The 27005-nt window shown below is 41.1% G+C and overlaps 1 protein-coding gene across 2 annotated transcripts in view; it reads right to left on the bottom strand.

Annotated features, from left to right (window-relative positions):
- Positions 1-27005, bottom strand: part of LOC113588836 (spectrin beta chain, non-erythrocytic 1) — a 60170-nt gene that overhangs the window by 24600 nt on the left and 8565 nt on the right. The window contains exons 2-6 of one of the 2 annotated variants that reach the window (XM_027028196.2): positions 21292-21485; positions 3460-3611; positions 1281-1454; positions 566-657; positions 137-217 (exon numbers count right to left, since the gene is read on the bottom strand). In XM_027028196.2, the coding sequence (XP_026883997.2) occupies positions 137-217; positions 566-657; positions 1281-1454; positions 3460-3611; positions 21292-21436 (644 nt within the window). In that variant the 5' untranslated portion in view covers positions 21437-21485. Of the gene's footprint in view, positions 1-136; positions 218-565; positions 658-1280; positions 1455-3459; positions 3612-16458; positions 16983-21291; positions 21486-27005 lie in introns of those variants that run through there. The other variant, XM_027028195.2, reaches the window with a different exon arrangement.

The following is a 27005-nucleotide window of genomic DNA, read 5'->3' as shown; positions in this document are numbered from 1 at the left end:
AATGGAGAGAGAGACAGACACAGAGAGAGAGAGACAGAGACAGAGAGGGGGGGGGGGGTTCAATGAGAAGGAGAGTGAGATGGAATACCCATAATCCCATGGCACATTAGACTGAACTACAATTTATCTTGTGTACCTGTGTTTGTGAATAAGGGCATTGAAGGCCATGCCATCTCTCCAACTGGTGGTGAAATTGTGAATGTTGACATTTGGGTAGCTGAAACCACACACAAAACAAAAATCAATCACAGTTAAGAAGCAGACATGGGATAAGGTATAGATGTGGGATCTATCTAGCTTCAGGTTGGCTCAAATAATTCAAGACTGTATAACTAATTTCAGCAAGCCTGATTGAATGTAAACTATCCAGCAAGGCTACGGGTCACTTTTAATCAGGCTTACAGATGTCAGTAACTCAACTGGTATAAATGCCAATATGTAAATACTTTTTAAATGCCTTGATTTTCCTTTTTGAGGCATAACTTTAAATTAATTAATAAAGGAAGCAAAGCCTAAATTACTTGTATGGGCCTACACTGATAAATATATATGTGTGTGTACGTACCCTGCAGTCTTCATCTGACACCACAGAAGCAGGGCATCCTTCGCAGACTTCTTCTCTTTGTTATCCTCCGTCTCAACGCTAATGTCCTGAATCTGTCACAGACATCAGACCACCCCTTATTCATATAAAAGTGCCACACACATGCATCCTTCACAATCTCCTAGTAAATAATCTTCCATACATATACAATAAATAAATAAAACACCCACACACCAACATGTTTGATTAATATGTGCATTTAGCCTTTTTGTAATTGCAGAGCTTAAAAATGTTATGCATCCATATCTTAAGGCAAACTTGGATACTACTAATCCATCCATTTTAATTACAAAGAAATGCTCTTTTTTTCTTATTATCAGTTGATAAATTAGTCTCACAGTTTAGTTCCCAAAAATAAATCTTATGTTAAATCTGAACACCCCTTAGTCCAATGCACTGTGTTCCTATTTACTTAAAACATGATTATTGTATAGCACAACAGCAAACACTAGCATGACTAGCATTTTCCATTGACACCTCATAAATCTAAATTATTCTAACATGACAAGATTCTTAACTCAGAGTCATGTTCAAAAGATACATTAGAAAAGCACTGGGGGAAAATTTATTTCTCACCACTGCCACCAATACTGACCATGTCACACCTAGGAACCAATGCACAGCAGGATAAAAAGTCAGTTTAGCCAATGAAAACTGAGCGTAGGTGTCAGCTGACCTGGAAGCGCAGGATGATGGTCCAGATGAGGCCCAGGGTGAGGCGGTGGTTACCATCCACGATGTCGTGTGAGCCCATGTTCTCCAGGTGGACGCGCTGCTCCTTGAGGAACTGCAGGGCTTTGTCCACGTTCTCCAGACAGTGGATCCGCATGCGGCCCTTCGTAGGCTTTGGCTGTGGAGAACAGCAACAGTACAAGCTCCAGGAACCATGTCAATACCCACGGCGAAACTTCACACTCCACTTCCCCTCACTGTCAACATCCATGGCTCACCAACTGACCCATTACTAACGGCATCAACGTGCCTTTTTTTGCTGAGCCTTACTGTCCAACACCATGATATCCTGTCCTTCTGTGTAATCCTATGGTAAGAGCAGTTATCTGTTCATAGTTTCATATCATTTCAGTAAAGTTTGACACACTTTTGCTTTGATGATCCTCTTCACATCCTCAATGTGTAATGGAACATATCAGCTGATGAGAGGGGATCTCCCAAATGCTGGGCATGGAAATGCAAGGCTCTGCTGATCTTAATGGGTGCAGCTGATGGTGTGAGACCTGGCCTGGGCATGGAGGTCACGCATGCCTGACCCTAGCCATCGCAGTCCAGGGGTGTGCATCTGGTCTCTCTTCCTTTTTTGGGAGTGTTGTTCCTCTCTGCTACTCCAAGGAGTGTTGCCTTAGAAGACACCACCCCTGGTCCACAGCAGGAGTGGGTGCTGGAGGCTGGGGAGTTGAGGGAAAAGCGTACCAGGAGCTGTAGCTTGGGTTGGTTATGTCACAGTTTCCATGGCCACAGTCGCAGCTGTTCCACCCTGCTCTGCCTCGCTTTAACAGAATTTTCCTGTGTCTTATTTATCAATGTAATCATTGCCATGCCCTCGTAGACCTGGGCTCATTGCCAGCTCCTAGTTGCCTACTTGTCATCTCCATATCTACACTGCATTATGTCAGTTACCAAATGTGTCCATCATTGTCTGTACATGTAGAATCTTGTATACTTCCTCCTGAGTGTTTGCTCTTTGTTTTAACAAACAGCTATCATTAGAGCAGTTATCCTTTGTAAAAAAATAAAATTAAATTAAAAAACCCTCATAATTCAACAAGTTTTGCATAACCTTACACAGTGTATGTAATCTGAAAAACACACAGACAACAGCAAACTGCTACTTTCATTCCTGATTTCAATAACAAATATTCACTTTATTTCTGCAATGTATGGCAAAAGATTGAGTCGTCCATTGTCTGGATGACTGGAGTGCAGTTCCTTCCGCAACACTGCCCTCCTTGGCTCCGAGTCACGGTTATGCGATACGACGCCACAGCGTCATCCTGCTCCATCCATCAAGAATCTCAATAAGGTTCACTTAGTTTCTCTGGCCCATTCCATTCTGTTGATGGAAAATGGGATCTTTGTATTCGCTTTCATAATTGCTTGGACATGCCAAAAGAGCGGTCCAGTTTGGGGAGGGGGGGGGTAACTGCCTGGCAGTGTTGTGAAACTTCAGTAGCAAGACAGAGGGGTCATATTCATGTGGGCTACAGTCAAAGCTGTGGTTATGTTGTTCTCAGCCAGAGAGACACCCGGGAGGCTTTAGTGAAAGGCGGCTGGGCTCCAGGCACATTCTGCTGGAAGTCACAAGATCCGGATGGCAGGGATGAGACAGAGCCCGTAATCCGTCTTAATTTCGATTCCGGAGCTGCCTGCCCAGGCTTGTTGGAAAGGATGGGGGTTCAGAAAGCCACCAGGTCAGTTTTATAGATGGTATGTGGGTTTATGATGAGATCTACTCTATATCCAGAACTTTCATTTTTGACCTCAACTTCCCTATATAATGTCAGAGGTATTTGGAACCCACTTATTCACCAGCAAGATGTAAACATCAAACAGCTAATTAAGGAACATTCTTTAGAAACACATTTCAGAAAGTTCACTAGGTTCAACTGGCTCAAGCAACATACATTTAACAGCAAGTGACGTGTTTTTCCACTAGACACAAACCCCTGTAACTTAAACCCATGGGGACCCTGGGATCCAAGCCAGATCCCCAAGGTAATTTCAGCTGCAGGCCTCTGTTAAACTTGCCTCTTTGCTGATCTGAGAACAGGCCTATAGTTTTTTTTTAAAATTAGTTTAGATTAAATACAGCAGCTGTACTAGTGCTGGAGGCTACGTACCAGCCTCTCTCCAGACAACACTTCCAGGAGCTTGATGAGCATCCGTCCATCCCTTAGGTCCATGTACAGGTCAGTGATGCGGCAGGAAACACGGGACAGGTGGGAGTTCACCCACTTGGTGAAGGTCTTCTTCTGTACAGCCTCACGCTCATCTACAGAGACCAGACAGAAGAGGTGCGGCAGAGGAGTGTTAAACAGCTATGGGGGAATTTGCAGGTATTATGAAAATGGAGAGGAAATTCAAAAATTGATTCAAAAATTAGTTCAGGGTGGTGGGGTTGGTTCTTCCATGCCACATGCACATGACAATTGAAGCCACACAGGTTCTGATCCAGTGTGTATGAGCATATACAAATCACAATCCACTTCATTAGGTACACCCATTTATCTGCTTGCTAATGGAAATATCTAATCAAGCAATCACATTATAGCAACGCAATGCATATAAATATGGTGAAGATGATCTGTTAAAGTTCAAAACAAGTATGAGAATGGGGAAGAAAGGTGACTTTGAATGTGGCAAGGTTGTTGCTAGACTGACTGGTCCGAGCATTTCAGAAACTGCTAATCTACTGGGATTTTCATGCAAATCCATATCTAGGATTTACAGAGAATGGCTTGAGCTAATAGAAAGGCAACAGTAACTGAAATAAGTTGTTACAATCGAGGTTTGCACAAGGACATCTCTGAACGTACATGTTAAACCTTGAAGCTGATGGGCTACAGCAGTAGCAGAGCACACCAGGTGCCACTCCTGTCAGCTAAGAACAGGAAACTGAGGCTACAGTTTGCACAGGCTCACCAGAACTGGATAACAGAAGATTAGAAAAATGTTGCCTGGCCAGATGAGTCTCTATTATTGCCGCAACATTTTGTTGGTAGGGTCAGAATTTGGTATAAACATGAAAGCATGGATCCATCCTGCCTTGCATCAACGGGTCAGGTCGCTGTTGATGGTGTAACAGTGTGAGGGATAATTTCAATTTTAGATATCTTCAAATTTTCAACATTTTCTATGTTCAGTTTTTAAGCATACTTGAGTATTGTTGCTGGCCATGTCCACTCTTTTATGCTTACAGTGTGCCCATCTTCTGATGGCTATTTCCACCAGGATAACATGCCATGTCACAAAGCTCAAATAATCTCAAACTGGCTTCATGAATGGGACATTTGCACCATGGATCTGCAGCAACTGCGTGATACTGGCATGTCAATATCGACAAAATTATCTAAGGAATGTTCCCAGCACCTTGTTAAATCTATGCATGAAGAATTAAGGCAGTTCTGAAGGTACTTGCAAGGTGTACCTAATAAAGTGGCCAGTGAGTGTATATGTACACTAACCACTCCACCCCAAAAAAACCCCACCACACACGCTCCCGCACACACAGTAATCAAGTTTCAGAAAACACCATTCATAGACACACACAGATGCACTCATTCATCCATGCAAAATGCATGGCAGAGAATATCTTGATGCCCTGTATGACCTCATTGCTAAAAGTAAATCTCATTGCTAAATGTTTACACCCAACAATGACTTCATGCTGCAGGACATGGGCATGTTTGAAACTAGATTACAAACTCACACTTTTACTAAAATGGCATTGCACAGGCTTCATTATTTCCACCATACTGCTGATAAGTGATACAAAACCCTTCAGTTGTCTATATGGGAATTCGTTTCCGTTAATTGTTAAGTAGTCTAGGTCTGTTCAACAGGTGTGGTGTTTATTGGCTGACGTGTTGTTTCCAAAGCCTAGATGGAGTGTCTGGAGGTAGCTTTCCATACTACTGGAGAGGTAATAAACTGTACCACCTTTGTCTTAATGCTATAGAGAGATCCATCACCTTCACATACAAATCCACATACCCAACCCTGCCCACACCCAGACCCACACCCAGACCCCCACCCACACCCCCACCGCTTGTGTAATGCTCTTGAAGGCCTGTTGCCATAGAAATTTGGACAGAAGACTTCCAACATCCCCACACAGGGCGGTGCTCAGCACTCTCCCCACAGATCACTCCATGTAGAAGCAGCACTTGCAGCTGCAACTTCCAATCAGTGTCAGTTTTGGAAAGGTGGACAGGTGTGTCTCACCTGGGGACAGATCGGTCTCACATGGTGCGAGTGAATGGACCATTAAGCTCTAAATTAAGGATGTCAGAGTACATGACTCATTTGAGGCAAGGCATAGTAAGACAGCTGTACCCTCACTTTTTTCCTTAAAAACACCCATCTGCCCTCATCGCCCACATTATTAGGTACGCCTTCTAGGTCTACAGTTTCAGACCGTCATCTGTTGGCATGTATCATTTGACATCACCTAGGTAATTCATTAATGCTGGATCACTGCTAACTGGCTCCTCTTTTGGAGACAGGTCATTCTCAACAGTAGCAACACAGACTACAGATATATGGTCGTGATTGTTGAGCTAGACTTGCAGACCTTTTTACAGATGCTAGTGTCTTTGGGATGAGAGCATTCTGCCACCATGAAATATCCTGCGATCAGTTAAAAGTGCTACCCTGCACATGCAGTCCTAGTGGGAGTTAATAACGTAGTAATCACTTTGAACACAGTGCTGCAATACTTTAGAGCCAGAGAAATTTGTTCCAGAACACCAAGAGATCTCCCACGATCGGGCGCGCTTAAAACCAGCAGGGGTCCTTATCACCACCACATCATAAAATGGCTGGATCCTGATCACACAAACCTGACTTTTCCTGTGCCAATTCATAAACCCTAAACAGGGCCCTGTGAGTCTGGGAAAAACTAAATTATAGAACTGCCACACATTTGTTTTTAAGCTATTGTTTGTTTTTGTTTATTGTCTCCATAAATACTCCATATTGCATAGTGTAAGGAGGTAATCAGATATAAAAATCAGAAACACTGTGGTTCAAAACTCACTGGACAGAGAAACATTCATGTCAAAAGGTTCATCAGGTGCAGCTGGGCAAATCAATACACATTTTACTGCATCTGTATATGGGTGTATGGGTGATACAGATACAATTTAAGTATTTGAAGCCAGAGAACAAACATTTAATTTGCAAGGCAGTGACACACAATCATTTGCACAACCACAAACAGCTCAGGAACCCCCCCACCCACACCCACACCCCAACTCCTAATACAATACTGTTAATAAAGAGAAGATGGGGTCAAAAGAGGGGAAATGGAAGGAGTAGGGCATAAGCTGAAAGGCAGGGCACACACACTAAGCTCTGCTGCCAAAGGCACATTTACTTCATGTAGATGATCACACACCTGCTTGACATGTACTGCTAACCCCCCCCCAAAAAAAAAAACCACCACATGCACACACTCACACAAGCAATAACAGAGTAACCTGTCTCACAGTCCTATATTCTCAGGCATTTTCATTTGTGCACGTTCAAAATTATCAAGAGCTGCTTAATCCTTCAAATTTGCTTTATAGAATGGTCGATGCAAAATAAAATAGATGTTTAAGTATCTCAAGATATTTATGTATTTTAAGCACTTTTTACACCAGACAACATAAAAGTTTTTGTATGTAAACAATATGCAATTTCATAATATACTGCAGCAAGTACACAGAATACTAGCACACTGTAGTCTACTGAAGCTCTGTTGTATTTTAGATGTGACATATAACATATGGGAATGGGCACAGCCAAGTCAAAATGACTGAGGCCACTGCTAGCATGAAAGCGCAATAGAAGACACGGGACATGAATGAGGTTCATGAGGGTAGAAAGAGACGGTGGAGGCATGGAGCAGGAGAGGTGTGTGTGTGTGTGTGGGGGGGGGGGGGGTACTCTGGCAAGCACAGTCATAACCACAAAGAATGTTATAGAAAGACGCTACTTCTAACAAGTCAGTGTTCCTTGGATGAGTAATTGACATTTCAGGTGCTGTTCTCCAAACAGCGCATCTCATAATTAAACAGGTGACCGATGGGAAAAGCTTGGACACTGGCACCTCGCAGAGGACAAGCCCTGCTTGCAGGTCAGTTTTGGTGCGCTACACAGATTTTTCCAGAGCTATGGGCCAAAAGAAACCTGATCCCAGAGACAAACTGGAGGCAAAGTCAAATGACAGCAGGAACAATAGGACCTGGTGAAATCAGGGCACTGCCATTCATGCAGCTGCCAGGTGAAACTGACATGCAAGCTAAGACAAGCTAACAGGAAGTTATGTGCGACACCAAGGAAAAATAGCTGATCCGTATCTAGCATGGATTAGATCAATATGGTGCAATGACCTTGGAGGGTATTTGGGGGATTTTTTTTTTTTGAGAAACCAAAAGTATCTGTAACAGTTTTGTAATAAAAGCATGGAGACAGCTCAACCCCCCCCCCCCCCCCCCCCCCCCCCCCCCCACACACACACTCTCCTGCAAGCACTCACGTACGAATTTACACAAGCACGTGCGCACACTCAGGCACACAAACATGCATGCACACACACAAAAAGACCACCCCACCAGCCCACCCACAACACACAAATCAATAAATTTACATTTATGGAATTTGGCAGATGCCCTTTCCAGAGCAACTAACAAAATGCTTTGTCATTTACTCATAGAATGTATCCTAGCCAGTACAATAGGCTTGAATTCAAGATACCAATGAACTAGAATACTGTTGGAATACAGGGATCAATGCTGATACCTAGAAGAGCAGAACAAGTATAAGACAACGATAAGTGCAATAACGGCAGACACCCACACACTTTTTTTTTTAATATCAAGAGCTAGCTGCAGTTCAATTCCCGGTCTTCAACAGCTATGGTTTATTTCTGTTAGATTTTAACTTGCTTCGAGTGCTTTCTGAGACGTGGGAGTTACATTCGTTAGTCCGTTTGGTCTAAAATAATGAACGCAGTCAGGAACAGGGGTTTGCACAGAACAGGAGGCGAGGATGAAGATCGGATTCGAAGGATCGTGTGACGTTAAAAAGCCTGAGCGCATCTGCTGACTCTCCGAACTACTGTTTCTGCTGTTCAGGTCAGAAAAGGCCCGGCAGCTTGACGGCCCGGGCTAATCAATACTGTTGAACAAGCAGGAGACTATTTCGGGCGCTGCATTTTAAAGTAGCTCTGCGCGTCCGTGGCGGTCTAGGTCAATGACGAACCCATTAAGCGAGCCATTTTATTTTGACTTTGACTCCGACTGACTGGGGATTCAGGGTCTTTTGCTGCATTTAAGAATGACCGCATTTCCTGCCTCCATGGGAACCTTGTATTTTGACCTTCCTTTTTGTAAGAGAGAGGTGATTAATTGATTAACTAGAGCGAGATGAGTGCGCATTATTAAAGGAGTGTTCACCATACTACTAGATTACGAAAAGCGTGTGTAAGATAGCTTCTAAATATTAAGTGTAAATATGCAATACCTGGTTACAAATAAAATTAAATAGCAAACTCTGTAAAAAACAAAAACAAACAAACAAACAAACAAAAAAAGAAATATAAGAATCAGAATAAAACTTCAGCCAAATCTGTACAATTGCATGAGACATCAGAACATAACTATAATCCTAAATTTTATTGGTCAGAAAGATCACTTCATGAACAAAAATTCTAGACATATGCTATAATTACACAAATTCCACAGATAATCAAATTGTTATGCTTGCTGTCATGTAGCAGGACCTATAAAATAAAAGTTTAGTTTTTAGTATGTTTTCCTACAAAGAGAGAGGCCACTGGTGTCATGGGACTAGAGCATTCCACAGGGAAGACACACCCAAACCAGTGGCTGCCCACTTGCGTGTGTGATGACGACAGATGGAAGTGCAATCATCCCAAAAATTATACGTCAGGAACTGAGAAGCATCAACAACAATCATCTTGGGGGGAAAAATAAAAAAATAAACTAGAAATTGTTGTGCAGAAAAGCCCTCGATGATCTGTATAAGTACAGGTTTTGGCTAGCCATCACATGCCGTTTACTGAGCGACACCTCACCGCCAAATATCCCAGCTTGTTGTTAACAAACAAAAGTTTAATTATAACTTCCCTCTAGGTCAACTAGATAGGGCACTGCGCAGACTTGATCCATCAAGACATCCCAAAACAGGCAAACAAAAGTCTATAAATCACAACACATTGCCAGTTTTAACAAAGCTCCATAAGCCTGAGAGGAGGGACAGACAATTCCCTGAACTTCATCTGTGCCTGACAGAAAGCTCAAAATTAAGGCTACGATATCCCAGGGCAGCGTGTCACATTAAGACACAAGGGTGTGAACAATGTGCCTTTGTGTACATGCATGTACGCGTGTGCGCGCGCACGTTAGATGGCAAAAGTGAAAGGGATGGAAAGAAAGAAAAGGCATTGTACTCGTATGGCCAGCTCTGTAGCACAACTGTTCCATTCTACAAATGGAGGTAGCGCATGGAGAGGAATCAGGTGCTGGATGGTGATCTTTGGATTGCGTATCAAGTGTACTTCAGTGTGTTCTTGAAGGTGTGGCGAATGTTGGCTGCCGGTCTTTTAGTGTCCATTATCCGACCCCATATTCTGCTCCTCTATTACACTGGACGAGTAGAGAGTAAACCGCCATTAGGGACAAAGGAAAATGTATGATAAGAGAATTTGTCAGAGTTAAATACAAGATGGCCAGTGCATGTACACACATTTTGTATTCGAGCAAACAAATTAAATGTTACACCCCAGTGTGGAAGGTGTTGTAATAATATTAATATATTTCTCTTTAGAAAGTATTTAATAAATGAGCTGATGAACCATAACAGTCAAGCTGGAGTAGCAGTGAAGGGAAAAAGACTGTTGCCCAAGTGATCTCAAGAGTGCAATCACAGGTAGGTGTGGTGTGCTAAATGGACTGCATACATCACCGAATAGACATTAGTTTGCAACATTCACTTTCCTGCATGGCACACATCACTATACTTGAGATGTACAATCACAGGGGGAGTGCTTAACTGGTAAAACTTAAAGTGTACTGAATTACAATTGCCACAAAAGGTAATCCAGAAAAGAGACAGACATTCAGAATATGCTTGTGTTATTCTCTTGCTCTCCTGCCACGTTAATCATTTTCAACAAGACAAACAGAGATAACAGTTTAATGGATGACTACTATCAGACAGCTTTCAGTATTAGACATAGCATGGGTGATACTTTACCATGAGCGATTTATAGCAGAGACATGTTCATCAGTACATGACACAAGCAACCTAATGCTCTCCACCAGAAAGTGACATGACTTTTCCCCAATGACTATTACCTTTGAACACGTTATGAACAACTTCAAAGTCATCAAAACAGCAAACGCAATTTCCCAACTATGTAATGACTAACGTAATTTCCTTCAACAAGCCACTAAAATAAAAATCTGTGCAATCATCATTTGGAACAAGGGTTACTCAAGATCCATATGCCAGTTATGTTTAATTAGAAGGCCACATGTTTGGAGAGGGGTGCCAGGAGAAGTAAGCTGATACATCAGAAGAAAGTTCTAGAAGTTTAGCTAAAGAACCTCATATGCTAGTCATTCCTGGTGTTGCTTTAAGGATACAGGCCGAACTCCAAGGCAAACAAAACCTTCCACTCCACACTGCTTCAAAACTGAAAAAGGCTTGATTTCATTTCTATACTCAGCTTTGTAAGAAATCTTTATGAAACTTCTGGCGGTTGTCTATAGTGACAGCCCAGGCTAATATTTGGTCATGAATCCAAATCAAACACCATGAATCCAAATCAAACACCAGACCCATTAGTAAAGATTCTATTCTTCTAGAATAAAACCAACCACGTTGGTACTGATACTGACAAAGGCCAGAGCAAGCTCTGAATGACCTCATTACTTTAAAGAAGCCCTCAACCTTCTTGGCACTGCCTACACAGTATTCTTTCAAGTGTCTAGATGGACCTTTTCAGATTGATAGAACAGTTTCATTTCAGCGACGCTCACTGCGGACATTCTTTCGTATTACTCATTTCCAGTGGCGAGTCTCATCTTCACCTCCAAAATGCAGAGTCAGCAGAATGGGGAGGGGCTCACCAAGATCTTTTTGTTTTAATAATAAGAGGGCCAGAGGGAAACATCTCACACATAGTGACATCAGGCTTTGGGCATAGGTGCTATTTCAGGACGGGTAAAAGCCACAGGCCTGAAGATAGAGGTTAACAACACCCAACATCTGTCTTCAATAAGAAAAAAGGGAGACAAATGCACAACAGCGTTGCCTGTGAATCCAGGAGCTTTTTTGCTGCTCCTGGCATGGCCCGTATACACTATCCTCGTCTGTAGAACTCGACATCTCAAGCACCCACATGGTCAAGAGTCACAAAGATTGGTCTTCCCAGATAAAACGTCCTTCAGTGGACCCAGTTCAATTTCTGACACTGGCAACCTAAACAGACATGCATCATTTGATTTGGCCCATACAGCACATTCAAACAATTTGCCTTTTGGGCCAAATCTCGATGCTTCACAGGTGGCAATGCTATACAGTCCACACATAGTGTGCAACAGATTTGGGAGGAAGTGTGACACTGAGGCAAGTCTCACTGTAACGTGCTAATGCCTTAGGTCTAGAACGCATGCCATTCCTTCTCGGTTACTCAGCCATTGAAGGTTCCCCTTCTCCGTTGCTGGGCTGTGGCTGTACTAATGACCTTTGCAACCAATCATACATGATTGCAGTGAAAGCATGTTAGTAAGACATGCTCCCAATATGTGTGTGCTGCAGATATGTGGCATAGCTGCCAACCAAGCGCAGTGCAACATGCTATGGATAATGTAGTTATCGGACTGTGGTTAAATAAAAATTAATTTTTTTACTTGAGTTTACTTGAATATAATTTGAATAAAACATATTTAAATTCCAATTTCAGACATACGAGTCAATAAAAAGGACTTTGGCTGATCAGTAAAAATGATAAAACTACAATAAAATATTTTGTATTGCAATTTAATATACATTTAATATGGCTGTTGACAGCAAATCAATAAACAGATGTGCTTACTTTTATGTAAAATGTCAATACTTGTATTCATACAATTTTGCAATTCACTTTGTCACATGAACAGTCTGTGCCAAGACAAAGACACACATACAACCCATATGAACAAGACAGACAGTCATTAGCCTTTTCGCTCCGTCATGGTTTCCTCGAAATAGAACAAATCAGATTCTCCAAAGCTCATGCCCTGCAGCTCCACCAGCCAATGGGCTCCCAGCAAGCGATCTTTGTTTCCTCTCTCCACCAGTGACTGGGAAACAACACTGCTGTCATCTCAGCTTGTCATTATTCTAGGCCACAGCCACCCTGCCCTGGTCCTAGGACTGTACATGCTGCAGACAGCTGGTAACAATGTGTTGATGTACTGGGCCTTTGTGCAACAGATCCTGCAACCCTCCCGCTTTGGGGCCGTCGTCTCCTCCCGGCCTGAAGTCAATCAAACCTTTTAGCACTTTTCTGCATCTCCAGTTGCATTTTGCCAAGAACTGGGCCTTCAGAGCTTGTCTTTCTTGCAGCAGCAACAAGAGAGCATAGGCAAGCCAAAAGGGTAACAGAAGGTCATTCAGCAGCTTAGCAGCAGGTTGCTGCTGGTGGCCCCTGAATTGGTCCAGACAGAATCGCCTCTTTCAACAGACACTTCCTCAACCCAACACCACCTGCCTTGCTTGGCTTCGTGTAGTGACCAGTGAGAATGACAAAGTTCTTGTCCAGCTCTGGCACAGCAAGTAGTAATATAGTTACTCCACAAACTGGAGGAAGGCCGCATGGTGAGGCTGTCGGCCTTGAGTTTGGACTCGTTCACACTAGATAAAGGCATGGGAAAATTGGCAATGAGCTGTTTAACCACACATTACTGTGAGATAAGGCAGAGCCATTCATTCCTTTAAAAAAAAGTGAAAGTAGGCCTTTCATTTTTCTTTCTCCCAGCTCTTCTGCTCACAACAGTTTTGCTTTACTGTTTACTTTTTGCAGAATTCTGGGAAATAAGAAATGGATTAAGCTTACAGGCAAATGTTTTAGACAAAAGACCTTTAACATCTCAAGGTGCTCATTCACCTACATCTCTATGTTCATGTCATAGATTTTCTTGAAAGAAAAAAAAAAAAAAAAGTCATGTGTACACTTCTATTAAGTTTCTGAGATCTTGCAAAATCCTATACCTCGGCTTCAACTACTTTTTTTTAGCTAGTTATGAATATGAGATTTAGCCCTCTGAGCCAATCACTTTAGTAGTTCTTTGTATGTATACAGTATAGTCTCACCAACTGCCCATTTTTCACTGGATTAGGTTGAAATTTGTACCGAACATGCAAGAAACCCATGTATCCATGTAAATATTTGTTGTTGAATGTGTTACAGTAATCAAATTGATAATTATAAATGTAAACATATTAATCTCCTGGCCAATTTAAAGTGAGAAAACAGGTGCTATAATTATTTGAACTGTTATTAAACAGTTCTAACATTGTGAGGATATCACTTAGGCAACTCAGCACTTCAGCCTCTTGAACATGTGTAACCCGAACAGAGTTATAGAGGGAACAGCTACGGTCACCAATCTGCATTGGAGACGATGCATGGTCTGCTGGGAGCTTGATGTCTATAATTATCTAGTTCTCAGTTCACCTCCAAAACTTACTTTTAACCACGTTCAGTTTGTGTGTATTGATACACATCAACAATACCATATTTTTCACAAAAAAAAAAACAAAACAAAAAAACAACAAACCCACCACACAACATTGGAGTTTTGTCTGGAATCACCTGATCCAATACATTTCTCATCACTAAGAACAAAATGGTTAGTTTTAATAATACATCAGCACAAACATTAATAAATATTAGAACTATGATTAACAAAGGATAATTAAAACTATTGCTTGGTCTCCCAACAGCTCCCTGAGAAAGGGGGAAATGGGAAAAAAAAATAAAAAATAAAAAATATCGATGGCCTAATTGAAGGAAATTGACATCCAGCCTTACTAAGCAAAGTATCAGCCTCTGAGTGGACAGAGGATCTATTGTTGACCATCATCACAGTACAGAGAGAGACAGAGCACATAAATAATGCAAGAGGGAGAAAAGTTAAAAGGAAATCTGTAATTTGTCCTTCATAGCCGTCGATTACTTTAACCTGTGACATGCTAGTAATTGAAAAACTCTGAGCAACTCCAGACAAAATCTGAGTCGTGGATGAACACACACTTAAGGGACCCTCGGGGGCATGTAACAGTAAAGTGTCACCAATTAAACTACACTCAGGTGTGACTGCAAGACCTCCAAAATCACACCATCTTAGCCAGGCAACTGAATGTGGCCTTTCCATCTCCTTCTGCACATCTGCTCTTTCCATCCTTCACCTAGACCTGGCCTTGGACATGGCAAAATATCTCCAGTTTTCACTGAATTCTTCAGACGTTTGCCAGTTTTAACATGGACACTTCTCCAGAATATCCATAGGTCTAGAATAATAGTCTAGAATATTTCTGTTCAAATATTCTTTAGATGTCCAATTCTGTCAAACAATCAATGAGACCTCTTATGTGCCCATTTCTTGCAAGACTACAGAATATTACCTCCCAATCTATCTGTCATTTTTGTGGAGTGTGAATACACACTTGATCACACACTAGAAACACACTATTAGACAGACAGGCAAACGGGGTGGGGTGGGGTGGGGAGTATCAGAATGAGAGATTAAGGGAGACAAAGAATAAGAGAATTTTGTTTCTGTCCTAAATTACAATATGAACAGTTGGTTGCCACCCGTGTCATTATGTACTTCCTGTTCCAAACCCCCACGGTTTTTACTACTTGCAACAGAGCTATGGCATATGTAGAACATTATAAAAGAAAATAATGTTTTATGGGGGTGTGTTCACGAAGTGCGCTCGCTGTCGTACGGGTCCCGTGGTTACTTCGCAGATAAACAATTACAGTTTTAAAGTATTCTAGTTGACCGCCTAGATGGAGCGTTTGTGTGGTTCGACAAAAACGATACAGAAAACACGGCTATAGGACAAAAACACCAATTGTCTACTTCTCGGACATGCGGAGACATACACGGACAGTCAAGGCTCAGACAACAGCGTGTGCGTTTTCCCCGTCCGTCAAAGGTTTCCTTAATACCCTGCAGCGGACGCGAGGAAACACGAGCCTGCGAACAGCATGACACTAGAGTTGCAAGGGCTGGACAAAAACGCTATACACGCGATTGGTAATACATCTGGCGAATGCACACTAAAACTAAAACAAAATCTTGATGGGACATGGCTGAAGACTGAAAATAATAACGCTATTTTGACCATAGCTTTTCGTTTGTTGGATCGCGTGAATGCCAGCTTTTAACAGCGACTGGTTCGGAGGCTCACGGAACACGGTACAAATCACAATTTTTAAAATAATTTTACATATTATCGTCTACATTATAGTAGACAATATTGGCATTTCAAAGGTTGATTTTGCAACAACGATTAGCATTGTACGCAGGCTACTGCCCGAACTGCAATGAATTAGAGTTCCTTTAAGCAAAGGAGCTCAAGCTTGCGAGAGGAATAACACTTTCTCGCCAGGACTTTGTTGTCACTGTCGGTCAGAAGGGTCGAACTGCACATGGGGCGTTCACAGAGGAAAGTGGGTGTTGTACTGGGCGGGCCGGCTCTGAAATACATAAGGGGCATTAAAAGACCGGCTTTTCATGGGGACGGGGCCGACAATATGATCACAAGACGACACTGATAAGCAAAGGCAGTCGAAGATATTGATGTGACCGAGCGCAAACGAGCCAACGAGCCAGTACACACGCTCGCCAAGCCACCCAAACCCCTACTCATCCCCTTCCTGCTTTCTCATTAATTTTTCATAGGTTTCGTAGGTTTCCTCTGTCAGGTCTTCCGGATCCTAATGCTCTCCGAGTTCATGTTCGGCTCTTATTCAGTGCTACACTGCACCGGCAAGTCTTCAGTACATCAGTCCATGTCTGTGGTTACCCACAGCAACCCATACTGCTTACCTTGCAGTTGCTTAAATCGACCTTCAAGCTGATTGTAGTTGAAGGCCGCCCCCCCGTAGCTGGGCCCAGGACTAGCAGCAGGTGTGGGACCGGCACCTGGGGATGAGGGCCCCAGCCCTGCAGACAGGGGTCCAGGGCTAAGGTGCCCAGCACCCAAGTGTTCAGGAGATAAAGGTCCAGGAGACAGGGGTCCAGGCATACTGGTAGCTCTTTGAAGCTCCATCCGTCTGCTAGCAAGTACCGATTCCCCTCAGCAACCCACCTTCACAAGAAGCACTAGATCTGAGATAGTCCAGGGGTCCAAGTTGCTATCCCAGATCAGTGACAACTAAACATGACTTCTTCCCTTCTGGTACCTTCTATCCAGACTACTCTTCACACATCCTCAGCGACCACTAGCACCAAGACCATCCGACAGAAAGTGAGAGAACAAGAGGGAGAGGGAGAGTCAGAGACAGAGAGGGAGAGCGCGCGAGCCTGTGTGCCCTGGACTTGCACTACGAACACATTGCACAACAGAGTACACCTTTCACAAAACCTTAGTAGGAGGGATAGGCGGTGCTTGTGGCTTGGAATTCTCCCAGCCAGCCATTCAGGGCCCATGCGTGCCACGGCGATGTCAGTATCTCATTAGCATAAAGAGAAGCGGGAGGGAGTGGAGAACAGGAGGTGGTGGGCTGCACCACTCTGTTACTGAGGGAGGGGGGGTGAAGCAATCAGGATGCTATTCAGTGCCAAACACAGCTGTGATGCTCAGAGACAAAAATAAATTTTGATGTTTGACAGCAGGAAATGTTTATATGTTAATAAAAAAAGCCTTTGTGACCACATCCTTTATGGGGCTATGAAATGGAAGCACCCTGCTTTTTCCCTGTTGGACAAGAGTGTGGGCTACACAAAAATGCAGTGGCTTTTGAGTGTTGGAACAAAGCAGGGGAATTGGCTTAGCTCGAATCACACAGACACACACACACACACACACACACACACACCCCTCTCAACACAACAGCCTACTCTCACTTTTCAGAGAAATGTATCCCCCTCGATTTTATCTAGCCCACTAAACTAACAAACAATCTCTATTCTTCCTGCACCAAAATCATTATCTGGCTATTTCTCATTTCATTTTTAACTTTAATAATAATAATAATAATAATAATAATAATAATAATAATAATAATAAATAATAATAATTACACTATTATGGTATTTGCTTTTATTTCTACTAATGTAGTTTTTGTTTATCCTTTTGTTTTGTTTCTTACTGCATTTTATTTTACTTCATTCTCACATCTTTTTATGTTAGTGTCTTAAACAGATTGAGCTGCAGGTACTATACAAATACTACTACATAATAATAATAAATATTATTATTATTATTATTATTATTATTATTATTTATTATTATTATTATTATTTATTATTATTATTAATATTATTATTATTTAAAGACATTAACAAAATGCTGAGGATGTGGTAAAATAACATGCAGTAAGAAACAAAACAATAGGATAAACAAAAACTACAATAGTAGAACAATAGTAGAAATAAAAGCAAATGCCATAATAGTAAATTATTATTATTATTATTATTAGTGTAATCATGCCTGCTCAGATCTCAGTGCAATTCTAATATATATTTTTTAAAAACTTGTTGCAGTTTAGGTTTCCATTCTGAGTGGAAACCATGAAAAACCATGAAAAGACCAGCATAAGACCAGCAAAACTGTGTTCAACCTCTCAAGTCCACATTCTGATCCACCTCAATGTCTTGGCAAAGCATGTCCATGTGATAAAAAAACAAATATTAATTATTATTATTATTATTATTATTATTATTATTATTAATAAAAAATAAATTTTAAAACGCAAAACAAACCCTGAGTTGTGTGTCTCAAAATAAAAGCATACAGCGGATGTCAGCCATTTAGTCATATCCCGTGGGAAAACCTCACCATAGACTCTGGGTCAGTCTTGCTCCAGAACACCTTATTTGATATGCTGATGTTGCATATTGCTGATGTTGCAATGGAAGACTAAAGGTATAAAAAAAAGCAATGGGTCTACAAAGTGTGGAAAACACCTGCATGCATGCACACATATACATGTAGAAGCACACATGCCAACACATCTCTGCAGGCTACAGTATGAATTTCTGTTGGAATGTATATAAACAGCAGTGCGTGTTCGTATTGGGCTAGATACAGTACAGGTTAATACCAGACTGGCACACTGGCAGGTTAAGGGAATAAAATACCAGTTCCTTTATCTGGTGTTTCAGCCAATGGTCCATAGTATATACAGGACATAGAACTTGGTCATTTCAGTTACAGACAAAGGTGTTACTGGGTATGGCATAAGGATTTTAGAGTTGGGGCTCCCATAAGACATATTACAAAGCTGTTTACATGTAGAGACACAGCATTTCTATGATTGGTGAGATCAGTGGCAAGATATTCAGTGAACAAATCAAATCCAAAACACCCCCCCCCCTCAAAAAAACCCCAAAGACTGGACAGCTATCATTGGCTCCAACACTTACAATAAATAATCATAATCATCAATCTGTGTTGTCTTTATTGTATGTGCGACACCCTCTAATGTGTCTTATGCATCTGCTCTCTGCAGATGTTCAGAACTTTGCAGCAAAAATTAAAAGGGGAGAGGAATCCATAAGGTTTTGGTTACAATACCCGAGGAATGCCAGCAGTGATATGAGTTGGCTTCGTCAACAAAGCCGTCACTCGTGAAGGAATAAACGCTTAGGGCAAAAACAGGGATTCACATTGGCACAATGCTTTCAGTTTAAATCAGCAAAGTAGTATGGCCAAAACCACATACCTCAACATTTCTCTGAGATTTTGAGATGATGATGATGAAATGGCATGCTTTATTACCAGGCTCATTCCTTACACTAGCTTACTAAATTCCTTACTTAATTAGCATTATTAAAAAACACAGTTCACAGATATCAGTTATGTTATGTAGCAACATTGATTAACAAGGGTTATTGAACTTTAATATGTGGCCCCTGTCTCCAGAGCAGGTCACCTCAGCACTTTCCACTTAGGGACAAAAAACTTTTTTTTTAATTAAAAAAAAGAAGTACAGAAAAACGTCCACTTTGGCCTGTTCTGGCCTCAATGTGACCATCTTGGAGTATTTCACACCATTTTTCAGCCCCCTCAATGGCCAAAAGTGGTGTCCCACCTCATAATGCTAATCAATGTCCCAGATAAGGGGACAAGGGTAATCTTTAGGCTGGTCGAAGTATGTGAGAATCAAGCCTCTATGTGAAGCGAGGCTGTGTTTTAATTATAGAAGACACCTCAGCTGGCCCTGTAGAACATGTCTAACTTCCATGAGTGACCCTAGAGTGGTATGAGGCTGGCAGGCTGACCGCCAGGTCGAGGAGGGGGGGGGGGGGGTGCTGGGTGGGCTTACCAGAAGCCCCAAGAAATACCATGCAAGGACCCTTCTGATCAATCAGACAATGCTGAACACACAGCTACAAAAAGTGGATTGCACAAAGAGAGGCAGGTTTTCACATTAGACCAAAACATCATAACATTCACACATGCCAAGCAGTAAAAATTCATTTTGGCCCAAAAATAAAGATTTCATGAACATATCAAAATGTCCTTATTAAACAGGCTAGAAGCTAAAAGTTTACATTCACACTGACCTTTTGAAGGGCTGAATGTGGACTAAATGTTATCTTTGAGTCCTGTGAGTGTTAACATGACATTATGTCACAGAAAGGTGACAAGACAGTGTGTGTGATGTCAATTTGAACAGGTCATACTGGTGACACTGAGAAGAGAGACGATACTGAAGTGCTAATCTCACCCACAGACAACAAATGCTAGACTGTAGCTAACAAGAAACAAAGACAAAGACAAAGATTAAAAATAAAAAAGATAAGACAACAGAAAGAGCAGAGGTAAATACCGGCCTAATCAAAAACAGGATAACAAAAGAAGTTGGCAATTAAGCACCATCCTCAACATAACAATGCAAAGTACAAGGTAACACTTCAAAAAACATGTTAAAACAGACAATAGCACTGCGTGCCATACAGCAGTGAAACGCTTTGGCAGTTTGTATAAGATAGAGGTGAGCTACGAGGCCACAGTAACTCCTGCATATTTAAGAAAGATGTGAATTATTTAGCTTCCAGAATGGAACTTGAGTATTTTGGCCTACTATCCAGTGAGCTGATATACATAAGTGACACTGCAGGAACATGGCTGTGACTCCAGCAAGCAAGCAGAAGAAGGCCCCAAAACATCAAGGGATGAGATCTCTTTTGGAAATGCAACTTTTTTGTGAAATATTACCCTGCACTTTTGAGCAATCTCCAAAACTAGCAGCACAGTACAGCCCAAGGGAGCCATGTAACCCAAATAAGTCTAAATAAGACCTAAATAAGAGCTTAAATCCTTAATTATACATTTAGGTATGTGTAAATGTTTGTGGATTATATAAAGTATACAAAAGTATGGGAAACTGTATTGGAATCATGACTCAGAATATTACATGTATTATATTTATAATAAATGAGTGATTTTAAATAACCTTATTGTGCACTTCTTGATTAAAATGTAAGAATATAAATGGCTATGGAAAAGAACCAATGCTGCCTCCACAAACTAGAACCAGTTAACTCAACTAATCCAGTTAGATGTAATCTGCAGGAAAGCCAAAAAAAGCAATACCATCAACCAGCCACTACCATTGTGTATAATACCAAGATTTACCCAAACACCATGAAAAGCATATGGTGTAAACCAGGGATCAACAGTAGGTCTTCTCTTTGTTTAACTTTGCTTACCTGCGAGTGCCTTGATTCGGGAACGTTCGAACAGCCGTGCGGAGCTGTTCTCGTTATCCCACTCGTCAGCATCCCAGCGGTTGTTGACGTCACCGTATTGCTGCTGGATCTCCATGTGTTCGTAATCGCCGGCTACTGATGTCATATTCAGCCTTCAGAGTTTGTGGCCCGTCATCAGTCCTTTCTCATGAAGCCTTGAAGGAAAAATTGGAACCAAGGGACAACTTGTTTAAGATATGGTAGAAAAACTGATAATCTACTAGATAATCTGCATCATTCTGCATTTCAGAACTGAATTGTGATTATAGTTATGTCTGAATAATCTCAAATAAATGCTCGTTTTTCAGGACAGTATGAATATTTATTAGAAAGTTCTATTTACTGTCCCCTTAAACCCAATTTAAATTTGTGAAAAGTAGCGCAAAAGGAGAAAAATAATTTGAGCACCATCTGTTGGAAAGAATGGACTACAGCAAGAACAAATAAGGTCATTATTGTGCTTGAGCACCATCTACATGCAAGAAGGCATTCAAAGGCTTCAGTGCCATTTAAACACAAACAGCCATACTTGTCACTGATGCTCGGCCTGTATTTTCACAATTAATTAACCAATTAATTGTGTGCTACAGTTTATTTTTACACCAAAAAGTTGTGTATGTATGTGTGTGTGTGTGAGAGAGAGACCTAAATGGTGATTAGTACCCTTCTGCTCGAGACCGTTTCTCACACTCACAAGTTTGTCTTTTTATCATTATGTACTGCTGGACTCAGCAGAGCTAGCAGGGCGGGGTGCAGCATGCTAGGCCCCGTTTGCACTGTGAGCTCAACAGATGCAATGTGGCCAACTCTGCTAGCACGGAACACCTGCGGTCAGCATACTGCCTCTGCAGTAGCTGCTACTGCATAGAGCTGATTGAGAGCATGAACGGACACAAACGCACACACAAAACAACAGACAGCACACTGACAAAGGGCAACAAAACCCAATGTAAACGAAGAAACAAGGCTCATAAAACCTGCTCATTAAATCAGTGAATGACAGCATTAACAGCGAGCTTCATTGCCTTGCAGACCTGCTAACAAGTGACCCATCTTTAGTATTGTTACAATTTGGGCAAAACAGAAAAATACAAATTAATGCATGGAAGGCTATTAATTCATACAAGGATTTCCTCTATTTGGCTGCCAGAGATATAAACTCCATTTTGAATATACTGAAAATCCTACTAGACAATTCTGGCAAGAACCTTGAACTGAGAAGGTAAGGACTGACCACCACAGCAACTAGAACAATATATATGAGACTGTGACCACTCCAGAGAGAGAGCGCGAGAGAGAGCGCACGCTAGCAGAGGTATTTTTAGCTGGTGCAGTGGCAGAGGGTGAATACTGATGCTGCAGTGCAGGACAGGAGAGGGAGTAGACAGAGAAGGAGAGAGAGAACCTGTCGTCTTAGAAAGATATGCAGCACACACACACACACACACACACACACACACACACACACACACACACACAGCAGAAAAGTGTTAGAAGACCACACAAAAGGACAGCTCTCTGGCAGAGCTTAAAAATCATGGCCAAGTTCTTCTCTGTCAGCTGGCAGGAACGGTAAGTATCCCAACAATCCCCCATTTGTGCAGAGTCAGAAATGACTGAGGAGGCCACAATACAACATGCGTAATGTCATGCTGGATGTGATGAGATCAGCAGTGCTGGTAAATGAGAAGAAGGGAGAGAGAGAGAGCGCGAGTACACACAAGGGAACAGAATGAAGTGGAGTCTAGTCATTTAGTTTGATCTTAAAGCATTATTGGACTTGTATATGCGTTCACATGTCAAAAAAAAGGCAATTATTTGAAAATAATCTATTTATTTTTTTCCATGCCATCATGTATACTGTATCCTATATACGGTTTCTCCTAGACTTAATATTTTGCCAGGTTTACCTTCAAATGTTTTAAAAAGGCTCCATACTTCCTCACAAGCACCCTCTTGCACACATATCCACACACGCATTGCTACAGCCAATTTGAATATAGCAAATTCTTAGGCCGTCACTACAGATCACCATGGATACGAACAGCTTGAGGTCTTTAGCAGTAGTGAAAGCAGCAGTTTGGCAAGGCTCTCCAAACAGGTCCCTTCTGAAGATGCAAAACCACCAGCTATCTGTCCTTGAAATCACAACACATTACAGCTCCCTAAAATTAGCAAAAATAAATATCACATTTACCATCATGGAGTGATTTCTCAATCTGAACAGGAACTAATCAAAGCTTTTAGCTCAACCATACTAAAAAGGAAGATCCAGAATTATCTGTAAATGTGAGAGTTGAGAATAGGAAATGTGCCCATGATAAATGGAGAACAGTTGGTATACAATGATGCAGTAAAGCACACAATGTCACGTTCATTAATGGTTTTATGATATTGATGAGAATACTATATTGCAGTTACATTGTTTTATATTGGAATTGTGATACGTCTGGCAAGGAGTTAAAAGCACAGTAGTGAATCTTTAAATGGAACCAGGTAAAAGACTGGCCTGACTTACAATACCTGTATAACACAAGTGCAGTGGTTCTTCAAAATACCCACAGGACATTTATCTAAAATCATGCCGATTGGTCGCAATACTCACAAAGCACAATAAAGTATTAAATCAACAAACCGTTGATTATTTAGTAGGAGTGCTCATTTGCACACCACAACCTTTTGCGTTGTCAGTACCAATAATGAACAAATCCGGCACTTGCCTTAAAACACTCAAGTGAATCAATGGCTGCACGCAATGTGCAGCGGCAACTGTTAGAGGATGGATGGTCTGATGAGCATGGCACTCAGCCTGCATTGCCAAGAAATGCAAACAATTACTGGGTGCTATGATTGTTCAAAATGTTGACCTAGCTTCTTGAAACATTCTCAGACCCGAATAAATATCCTCACTTAGCAGTCTGACAGCTCCCCGTTTCATTTGGCTAAGGTAAGAGGTGAAAAATGCTCAGCTCATTCAACTTTCTGTGGACAGAGTTTTGCACAAGCCAAAAGGTGTTTAAGCTCTTCCAAACTGCACGTCCTACTTGCATTTAATTGCAAAGTGGAGAAAGCAAACCTCAACACCAAACAAGAACACCTAAACACACCACAAAATGACCAAATAAAGACTCAAATACAAGTCTCTGACATGAGTCAGTGTCTCAAGTGTAGACTACCCATGGGGCTCTCTTGTCTGAGCAATGGTGGAGTAGTATTTAGATTTCTGGGACAGCATGGCTTCTCAAGGAGTTGTGATTCAGCATTCATTTACATGCACCCCCCTAAAAAGATATACACATCACAAAAAATAAGATATCTGAATAAACTCTTGAGAAAACCTTTAGGTAATAAGAGGAACTAGGGTGGATGCTGATAAACTAGCTTCAAACTTCAGGCAATACAATAAATCACCTGGATATACAAATTGCAAAATGTGTTAAATATTTTTTTTTTTTTTTTTTTAAAGGAAAAGGAATTTTCCTTTAAATAAAAGCAGTGAATTACTTCGATAAGTCAAATAAAAATGAAATGTTTTAGAAATTACAGAATCAAATCTTATTATTAAAGGGATATCCTTATAGGGATATGGAGAACTTTGATATTTCAAACCCATAACCAAATAGCTGTTCTACATTTATAATCATGCATATCACAACCTTGCTAAAAACTTTAAGTGTCAAGAAGTTTAATGCTTCTCACTGAGGTTAATCTTATTCCAAAAAGTGCCCATGATTTAGGCTTTCAAAAACCCCATTAGTTCCCATTTTCAAGAACAGAGGCAAACCAAACCAGTGGCAGAACTTTGCAATGCAAGTTGTACATACCAACTATTTGTAAACACTTCCAAATATCAGCCAGGTTATTTAGACATACAGTCATTCACTCATACAGATTTTTAGAGGAATTTGAAGGCTTAAATGACTGCCCCAATGGAGCTTATTTAAAGCCAAAAAGAAGCCACAGAGAAGCATTACTTTCTCAGTTCTAAAGTTACTGGCAAAGTGCTATGCACATGCATATATTACGACCCACTGGAGGCTCCACATTTTCACTGAAGTAGCTACTTGAACTAAAAATAACAATGTAGCATGGACTGGGTACTAGCTGGGCCAGCCAATGGAGGATGGGTTCCCTCTTGAGTCTTGGTCCTCTTCAAGGTTTCTTCCTCAATCCTTCCAAGGGAGTTTTCTTTGTCATCGTCATCTTCAGCTTGCTCATCTTGACCCAAACATTTGTAAAGCTGCTTTGTGACAATGTAAAAAGCACTATAAATACATTTGACTTGAGTTATGAAAACATTTTTATTAATGTATGGGCTACAAAATAATGATCCCATCCTTTAATATCTATTCTTAATAAATTGAATCAGAATATCCATCTTCCTATCATTATGACTTAAATATTCAACTCAATACATAAGCATGTCCAGCATTTCCACATTTATATCTGTAGGCACTGATAAGATTATTCCTTTTCTAAATATAAAAACAGAGTTTAAATACATCCTCAAAAATGTACAGTTTTAAATGGTTAAAATGCAGTTGTTAAAATGCAGTTTTAGAAGCGTTAGCATTTAAATAAAAGTCCGCCTATCATTTGATTAAAATCGGTCAAGAGAAATATTCCACCAGTTGTGAAGGAGGATCCTGGAATTAATCAGCAAATTAACAATTTGTGTGGGGAAAATGCTAGTAGCACCATCTTGTGGACGGCAAAATGGCAAAAAACACAAAAACAAAAATATTCCCCCAATTTTCCTTCCTCCATGCAGGAGTTTAAAATTCCTGCTTGTTTATAGACTTCAACAAGAATGTGAGGTGTAATGAAGTAAACTGGATGCTAATGGAATGGCATGCAGGAAAGTCAGTTAATGACATAAAAAGTGCTAATATTATTCCAGGGTACGAAGACACCAAAACCAATCTCAGCAAGTAAGACATGTGACATGTTCAAGGGCAAACTAGTTGAGTCTGTCTGATTGTGCGTTATGTCCTTAGAACATTCATAACACTCTGGACACTACTAGGGGACAAAACTACTCCACCTGCATGTGATCAATCTGGGAATAGGAGACAAAACAAACAATTAAGTAAAAATGGGTAAGGGTTAGCGAAGTGTGTCTATATACACTTGTACCACAGCTCTGAGCAATTACTCTGGTGGTTCACTTGGCATCACATGACTGATAATGGTCACTCTGACAAACGCAAATCAAGGAAGGACTGGATTCCAGATGAACTAGGGAAGACTGAAAGCCATTCATTGGTCAGAGAAGCCCAATATTAGCTCTCAAGAGAGAAAGCCAAACACATCCAGCCATTCATTAAAAAGCAGGCCCAAGATGCTGCACAAGAGATTGTTGGAAAAGATGTCTGACAGAAGAGAAAATGATGAGAAGCGTAAAGGGACTTGGAGGCAGAGAAGAGACCTTAAGAATCAAGAGAGAAAAAGTGAAAGTCTGTGAGAAAGACTTTCAATTCATCCAATATTATCACTTTAGACACGAGACAAGGAAGGCAACCTGTTGAGTTGAGTTCTGAGGCAGAAAGCACAAGTCAGCCCCTCCTTAACATCATTCTAGTGCTTGAAATAGGAGCAGCCATTTAACAGTGCCGTTCCAACACCCCTCCTCTGAGATCATAATAATGTTGATTATGCTTTTATTGCAATTGGCT

The sequence above is a fragment of the Electrophorus electricus genome, chromosome 9 (assembly GCF_013358815.1).
Source record: "Electrophorus electricus isolate fEleEle1 chromosome 9, fEleEle1.pri, whole genome shotgun sequence".
NCBI classification, from domain to species: domain Eukaryota; kingdom Metazoa; phylum Chordata; class Actinopteri; order Gymnotiformes; family Gymnotidae; genus Electrophorus; species Electrophorus electricus.
This window is presented reverse-complemented; position numbering and strand designations above follow the sequence as displayed.